General features: G+C 54.4%; 1 protein-coding gene across 1 annotated transcript in view; it reads right to left on the bottom strand.

Moving 5' to 3' along the window:
• The window catches only part of Zfhx2 (zinc finger homeobox 2), a 36,127-nt gene that overhangs the window by 14,485 nt on the left and 13,180 nt on the right, over window positions 1-8,462 (bottom strand). The window contains exons 2-3 of the mRNA XM_052733206.1: window positions 842-2,949; window positions 158-675 (exon numbers count right to left, since the gene is read on the bottom strand). Coding sequence (XP_052589166.1) covers window positions 158-675; window positions 842-2,900 — 2,577 coding nt within the window. The 5' untranslated portion in view covers window positions 2,901-2,949. The remainder of the gene's footprint in view (window positions 1-157; window positions 676-841; window positions 2,950-8,462) is intronic.

The following is an 8,462-nucleotide window of genomic DNA, read 5'->3' as shown; positions in this document are numbered from 1 at the left end:
TCTGTTTCCAGGTCTGCCCGACACTCTGTTACCCTGATACCCACGCGGCCCTGCTCCTCATGCCCATCACCCAGGGTTCCTCCGCCACTTCTCTATTCCGCACCTCCTTTCTCCCTGTTCCCTCTCCCTCTCCTGTCCCCCGCTGCCTGAACTTCACCTTGTAGATCTGGCTGTTTTCTTCATGGGCTGACCCGCGGGCATGCAGCTGCATCTTCTCTTTGCTGTTGGACTCAAAGTCACAGATGTTGCAGCGCAGGTGGAGAGGGGAGACAGACCCGTAAGAAGCCCCGTCCCCCAGGGGCAGTGGGGAAGGCGTGCCCATGGCTCCACCCCCCTCCCTAAGGTGGGCTGCTAGCTGGTACTTCTGGGTATGTTTGTCGGTCTTGAGGTGGAGCTGGAAGTTGGCCTTGAGCTGGGTGCCGTAGCAGCAAAGCTTGCAGCGGTGGGTGTCTCCGGCCACCTCCTTCCATTCGGCCTCTGGGAGGCTGCGGCCTATGCTGCAGTGGTACAGCAGCAGCTCCAGGCTGTCGGTGCTGAAAGCCTGGCACACCAGGCAGCGGAACACCTTCAGGGGCGGGCTGTCATCCGGGGAGGGCGAAGTGGGCAGGCCGTCGGATGAGGAGCCCAGGAGCTGACTTGGTGGCAGATGGGTCTCAGGGGAGAGGCTGCCAGGGGCTGGGGGACAGAGACAGATTAGTGGCTAAGGAGGAAAGCAAGCGGTAGGGAACTAATTAGAGAGAGCCACATTACCCAGGTGGGGAGCTGACCTCTGGGAGAAGGCAGGGAATACAACTTGGCTTGAGGAGGGAGCGGCCGGCCGGAGCAGAGTCAGGGGACTTACCAGCGGTGGAGAACTTCCGGGCAGGTGCTCCAAGGTGGTGGAAACCATTGAGAAGCAGCCGGGTTTCAAGGGGTTTGTCGGGCCTCAGCCCAGGCCCAGGCATCGGCGTCTGAGGCTGTCCTAGGGCCTGGGGCCCAAAGTACTGGAAGAGTTCAGGAGGGTTGGTGGGGGCAGTCCCCGGTGGGGGAGGAGGTCCTGGCCCCACCAGCCCCGGTGGCAGGCCGAGTGGCAGCCCCTGGTGCAGCATCAGGACGTTCTGCATGTGTTTCTCGGAAGTCATGTGGATCCGCAGGTTTCGGGAGATGTTGGTTTCATAGCTGCACACCTTACACTGCCAGGATGATTTGGTCTTGGGCTCTTTATCCCCTACGGCGGCGGCGGCGGCGGCGGCGGCGGGGGGTGGGAGGGACGCCTCCGGGGGACTCCCCTGGCCACCAGGCCCTGCCTGGAAGCCCTGCAGGTTGGCCAGGTGCTTGTCGGACTGCATGTGGATGCTGAGGTTGCCTTTGGTGGTGGTGGAGTAGTTGCAGACGTCGCAGCGGTAGGGCTTGTAGCCGCAGTTGTAGCTCTCCCCGCGAGCGAGGCGGGGGTGGGCGCCCCCGGCGCTGCAGTAGCTGCAGTGGCTGTTGCTCTCGGGGTGCTTCTCCCGCATGTGCACATCCAGGGTCTGCTGGTACTTGTAGTGCCAGTTGCACTTGGGACACTTGAGAGTCTTGCAGGAATTGCGGGAGTGTAGCAGGGACATGTGGCTGGAGAGGCTGAGGCCCTGAAAGGCTGCAGGGGCTGGAGGGTAGTCATCGATCAGGCGACAGGACTGAGGTGGGTCACTGGTGTCTTCAGGAGACCCTGCTGGAGCTGGGAGCGTAGCGACCTCCTTAGAGGTGGGTGAGCTTTGGTTGAGTGGGAGGCAGAACCCTCCATCCTCTTCTTGCCCCTCAGGGAACCAGTCTGGCCCTGCCTCACCTCTGGATACTGGTGATTCTTTGGCTTGGGTTGGGCTGGGGTCCCAGGTGGCTAGGGCTGTGGGTGGGGATGGTGGGCTGAGGGCCATAACTTCTTCAGCAGGGAGAACAAGGGCCTGAATGTCGGCCTCTGGGGGGCCATTCTCAGACTGGGCTCCGTTTGTCTCCATGGTCACTGTGCTGTACTCAGGGACTTTAGGAGAAGGGCAAGCAAGGGGTTTTGGTTCCAGAAAGCTAAGGAAGGCCATGCCGCCATCATCACCTTCCTGAAGTACGGCTGGGCTGCCCAGCAAGCCCTGGTGGTGGGCAGGGGTCAGCTTCACTCCATGAGAACGTGTGTGACCTATAAAGGCCTGGAGCCTGCTGAAACCCAGGCGGCATAGAAGGCAGATCCAGAACAGTGCCCTGTGGTCTCCCCATCGGCTCCCCATGGGGCCATCTTTGGGATCTTCGGTTGGGTTTGGAACCAGCTGGTAGCTCCAGAAGGATCCATCCCTTCCCTCACAGGCGGCCAGAGATGGCGCTGAGGTATCATGGGACAAAATTTGGTCAGAAGAGCTAAAGCCTTGGGTTGGGTCAAAGCCATGCTGGATGTGAAGGGTAGTAAGGTGTGAGGAGGGGAAGTGGGCAAGGAGGGGCAGGCTGGGCTCTTCCTTGTTGCTTGCCTCATCCCAGGGGAAGCCCTTTGGTAACAAGAGTTCACTGCCACCTGACAGGGACGGCTTGGCCAGCAGGTAGGCCTCACCTCCAGCTGCAAAGGATAAGTGGTTGCTTAGGTCCAAAGGAAGGATTCCTTCCTCCTCCTCCTCCTCCTCCTCCTTTTCCACCCTGAGGTCCTTTGGTGGGATGTGACCACAGCCAGGCTCTTCTTGGGGATCTCCAATCTCCTTTGGTGGAACAAGGCCACAGCCTGACTCCAGAAGCTCTCCCCCTGGCTCTGAGGACCTTACACTCTCAGAAGTGGAGGAGGCATCAGGGGGATCTTTGGTGACAGGATCAGAGGTGCTGGAGGAGGAGGTGTCTGGAGGTTGGGTCGGAGCATCGTGCCCAGGAGAAGGAACAGTACCAGAGGAAGAGGCTGAGTTATGGGTAGCCATGGTAGACGGAGGACTGCTGAGGGGTCATTTCAGCCTGACAGCCAGGACCCTGCAGGGGGGCATGGAGAGAAGAGTGCCATCAGATCTCAGGGGCCCCCGGCAAGGCTGAAAGTCTGGACTCTCTAGTCCTGTTATGTTCCCTGAGCACCAGACTCCGGTGCCCTCATGCCCAAGTCCATCAGGCCTAAAAATTAACATATCTAAAATTAGAATTCACTATTGCTCTCCAAACTAGCTCTTCTCCGTCTTGCGATCTCAAATCTGGTACCATTTATCCTTCTGCTGAGGTATGCCCATCCCATGCTCTGTGAATTTCCACAGCAAGCTCCAGGATGCATCAGACCCTGCACTTACCATCTCCCCCACCAGCGTCATCTTGACGCAAGCCACCGTTATCTTCCTGAGCTAACGCAGCAGACGGGCTGCTCCTTTCCACCCCTGCCTTCTTTCTGCAGTCCAGGGTCTCCGCCCAGCAGCCAGAATGACCACTTCACTTGTAACTACGAAAACCGCCAACTGTTTGCAAGGAAACCCTTTATCTGCCACCAAGCAACTCATGAGCAGTCTTATTTCGTTTGTATCCTCACCGGCTTTCCCACTTTTCACAACCTGTTTTAAAATAAATTTTAGGTCATAATTTTCTCTTCTTTTCTTTCCTTTTTTCTCTTTTTGACAGGCTCTCATGTAACTCAGGCTGACCTTGAACTTCTGACTCTCTTATTTCTACCTCTACTAGGATTAAAAGTGTGCACCACCACACCCAGTTCATGCAGTCCTGGGAACTGAACCCAGGGCTTTGTGACTCCTAGGAAAACACTCCACCAATTGAGCTATGTCCTTAGCCCTCCCTCATAGCTGTCTTATAAAAAAATTACTCGGGTATACTTGTGTGCTGTGGCACACATGTGGAGATCAGGGAGCAACCTTACTTCTCTCTCTTCACTACGTGGGTCCTGGGGATGGAACTCAGGCTGTCATTCTTGGAAGCAAGCATTCTTAGCTGCTAAGCCAGATTGTCAGCCCTCATAATTATCTTTAAAACATAGAAATCGCTGGGCGGCGGTGGCGCACGCCTTTAATCCCAGCACTCGGGAGGCAGAGCCAGGCGGATCTCTGTGAGTTCGAGGCCAGCCTGGGCTACCAAGTGAGTTCCAGGAAAGGCGCAAAGCTACACAGAGAAACCCTGTCTCGAAAAAACCGAAAAAAAAAAAAAAAACGTAGAAATCATACTCCATTCTACTTAAAAATCCATCAGTGGCTTCTCATTACACTCAATAAAATCCAGACGCCTTTCCCTAATCTGCAAGGTCCTACCTGCCAGGAAGGCCACGTTTAGTCTCCCTCCAGACTGCCGTGTTTTAATCCACTGGCCAGCTAGCCAGCCTTCCTGCCTCTCTTTGTCTCCACAACACTCTCCCCCTCTCTTTCGTGGTCTTTCCTGTTTCTCAAACAAACCAACTTTATTCCTACTCGGGGTCCTTGTCTAAGAGTTTAGTCTGTCTGGGGACTCCTCGACACTCATGTCTGCCCTCAGACTTTTCGAGGCCTAGTGAAACATTTTCCCTGACTTCCTCATTTCCCTTCTAGAGGATTGGTTTCATGGGAGACTCCATCTGTTTTCGACTTCTCTATGATTACACAGACGCAGTCTGGTTCTCGTATAACCTAGGCTAGCCTTAAATTCAAGTAGCTGAGAGTAACCTTGAATCCCCCTACCTCTACCGCCCAAATGCTGGGATTATAGGCATGTGCTATCGTGCTAATAAATATCTTTCAAACGAATGAGCCCTCGGAAAAACCCTCAGGTCTGGCTCCTCGTCAAAGGTCTTGCTTTCCCTGGCACACATCTTTCTCCAGTGCATTCCAGAGCTAGACTGGTCGGGACACGCTGAGTCAGAGGAATTTCCTTTTGAAGCTGTCTCCTCTCCAAATTGGAGATAAAAATATTAGTAGTAAGTCCTAGTAATAATGGTTCTAGCAGCCATTGAAGTATTTATAACATGGTCTTGGTAACAGCTAAAGGCGTATTGGTATCTCATTTCATCTCACAGTATTTGTATTTGGAGATGAGGAAGCCAAGAAACTCTCAGGTTTACATGTGTCACCAGGCTCCAAAATGGTGGGAACCGCTTAGTTGACAGAATGATTATCTAGCATGCATGAAGTCCTGGGCTCAGTTCCCAGCTCTGCATCAATGGGGATAGGCTCAGGCTTGTAATCCCAGTACTCTGGCAATAAAGGCAGGAGGATCAGAAGACCTGACTACATGGAGTTCAAGACCAGCATAGGATACATGAGACTCTGTCTTAAATAAATAAATAAATAAACAAACAAACAAAAATAAAAAACAAAAATAAAAATTGGTGTGTGTGTCTATAGATATAAAACAGGCAGAATTAGTAATCTCCAAAGAGCTAGGAATCAGGAATAGTGGATAAGGCCAGCAGGGCGCCCACCTTCCTCAAAATGATCAGTTCCCTAAGCATCCATCTAACTCCTCTCCCACAGTCTGTATGATGAAATGGCTAATATTCAGGCCACCCTGCTTCAGAGAAAGGATGAGGGGATGGCTTCCTTTTCCTTGGGCCATCTTTTTTTTTTTTTTTTTTTTGGTTTTTCGAGACAGGGTTTCTCTGTGTAGCTTTGCGCCTTTCCTGGGACTCACTTGGTAGCCCAGGCTGGCCTCGAACTCACAGAGATCCGCCTGGCTCTGCCTCCCAAGTGCTGGGATTAAAGGCGTGCGCCACCACCGCCCGGCTCCTTGGGCCATCTTTAACCCTCATCTCCAGATTCCCAGATTTGATATGGGTCCTTGGTCCAGGTGCCATATGGCCTTCAAGACTATTCCCCCTTCCCTCCCCCTCCTGTGAGTCCAGGTATGAGTCAGAACCTTCAAGGAATTCTTGCGGGGCAGGATTAGTATGGTAATGAAATGCAAAGAAGAACCTCGTAAAAGGGCTGAGGAGCAATCAAAAGGGAAGTGAAGAAACAGAATGGGGTTGGGGGTGGGGTGCAGATTTCTAGTTAAGTAGAAAGTGGAAGCCGCGGCATTGCTGGAGAAAGGTATTCCTCCTAAGGATCCTTGGTGGACAGAGGAAGGAAGTCTGTTGGTTTGTGAGGGTTCAGTCATTTCCACAGGTTGGACCCCACCACATTTTACTATCCCACCTGACAGGAGAGCTGAGGGTTGACATGGGGGGAAGGATAGTCCTGCTTACAAGTATTCGCTCCCTCGTGGGAGCTGCACTGTAGCTCAGACCCTGAAGTAACTCCCAGGTCTTCTCCCTCTAAGGCTTAATTCCCACACCGAGAAAAGGACCCCCGATCGCTAAGGACAAATCAAAGGGGCTCTCAGCTTTTGGCCAGCTTCTGGGTGAGACCCACAACGGCGCAGGGTAGGTCAGCTGGCGGCTGTTTAAAATTGCAAATCTCTTCCCTACCTTCCAGCCTACCCCTCCTCTTCAGGAAAAAATTTCAATTGCAAATTTATCTCTGCCTCGTGCACCCCCCACCTATTTCCCTCGTCCCTTTCTCCTCGGTGATTCGCCCATCACACACTATTTAATTAGACTTTTGTGGCCAGGGTGCCTCCAACTTTTAATCCTTCCATTTCCCTCTCTCCCATCTCCTCTCTGAATCTCCAGGTCTCTTTTCTTCTTCTTCTCCCCCCTCCACCCCCCTTCTTCCCTTGAACTGGATTTGACACCGAAGCCTCTAAAAGCCAGCGCCCACCTAACCTGCTACCCTCAGGCCAAGATTCGTGTTCACTCTGTCCCACGGCCACTGGTTCCCGTGGTCCCCAGCATTTCTTAAGAGCAGCTCTCGGGTGGGGCAAGCCTCACGGGAGGGTAAAGGAAGAAGTCAAGGGTCACGGACCCCGACACTACAGCTCGGGAGGCATGGGAGAGGAGGCGGCTGGTGTTCTGGAGGTGGGGGACAGCAGAGGGACAGCAGAGGGACGGGCTGGGCCGCTGCCGAGCAGAGAGAGGGGCTGCGGAGCAGGCCGTGGCAGCGGTGTGATTAGAGCAGAGATTGATGGGAAGGGGCGCCACAGACGGCAGAGAGAGTCAATAAAACGAGAGGATCACATTAGAGGCGACAGAGAGAGCTTTAAATTACAAGGGCTGCTGCCACCACGGGGGGTGGAAGGAGGCAGCCCTGGAGCCAAGGGAGGGTGGAGGGTTCCGAGGGTGTAGGCGCCCCGAAAGATGGATCACCATTCCCCCACCCCCTCTCTAATGCTCCAGCCCCCCCACCAGGGTGAGGTGGAGAGGAGGGGATGAGAGAAGGCTGTGGAGAAACAGGTCTCCCCTCCTCCCCCCAGGAACTGTCACCTCCCCTTCCACCTGGCTTCCCTGTCTGCCTGGTCTTTGGGAAGGGAAGCGAGGAAGCGCTTCCGAGGCACGGCAGCAATGGCTGTCCCGCAAACAAGGCAGTCATAACTACCGACCTAAAGAGGAAGGCAGAGGGGGAGAGAGATGGGGCGGGGAGGGGCGGCGGGGGCGACAAGGCCACAGGGAGCCGGGGGCTGCCAGCCTCCCTCCCAGTAGGACCCAGAGAGCGGAAGTGAGATCAGGAGGCAGACACAGAACGGCCGAGATTTGAAGTTGCAGAGAAGAAGCGGAAGATCTTTTAAGGCATGCTCTGAGACCCTGCAAGACGGGAGACACCTGGAGAATGACTAGTGCCGGGGGTGGGGGGCAGCACAGTACTGAAACGCGGCCAGAGGAAGGAGAGACAGGCCAGGGAGCCCAGGCTGGCCCACAGAACTGGGTGGGACGAGGAGGGAAAGAAACACCACTGCTCCCTAGTGGTCACAGAGGGAACATCACCAAGCCCCCGATGCCCTGGGAAAAGCAGAAGCAAAGCCGGCCCCTCTCTCTCCATTTCCTCAGGCTCAGCAAAGGACAAAAGGTTTTGTGGCAAAGTGGGTCGGAGAGCAGCATCACATTTGCTTAAAATCTGCATACAATGATGACTTTTCACATCAGCTTTCCAAACATTTTTGCCTTCAGCCAGCATTCCCTTAGAGTCAATTCATAAACTCTGTGTGTGTGTGTGTGTGTGTGTGTGTGTGCGCGCGCGCGTGCGTGCAGGGTCTCTTTTAGGCCCAGCTGGCTTGCTTTTGGTGTGTGGTGCTGGAGGCTGTACCCACCAGGCAACAGTTCTAGCACTGAGATACTCCCAGCCCCGGGCTTTACATCTCAAGGTGGAAGGGCATGGGCTAAGAGCCATGCAGATCAAGATCACGCTGGCTGGCTCCACCATTCACTAGCTGTCAGCCTTGGTAAGTTGCTCATCCAGACTATTTCCTCACGTGGAAAACGGGAGTAATGACATCAGGACCAGAAAAGGCAACATAAAAGTGTTTGGCCTGCGTGTCAGTGAGGTCCTTTCTTTACCTCCTGTGGTGGCTATCTCCTTCCTGGGGCAGAGTGCAGTGTCTGAGGGAAGGCTGACACCCCTCTGCTTTGTCCCGATGAGGGCCGATAGTTGGGCAGGATTCAAACCCAGGCTCCCCAGACTCACGCTTCACTTGTTTCTTTCTTCTCTCTCTCCTCC

The sequence above is a fragment of the Peromyscus californicus genome, unplaced genomic scaffold (assembly GCF_007827085.1).
Source record: "Peromyscus californicus insignis strain IS unplaced genomic scaffold, ASM782708v3 Scaffold_12__1_contigs__length_115047231, whole genome shotgun sequence".
Classification (NCBI taxonomy): domain Eukaryota; kingdom Metazoa; phylum Chordata; class Mammalia; order Rodentia; family Cricetidae; genus Peromyscus; species Peromyscus californicus.
The sequence above is the reverse complement of the archived record's forward strand: the minus strand, read 5'-3'. Positions and strand labels throughout refer to the sequence as shown.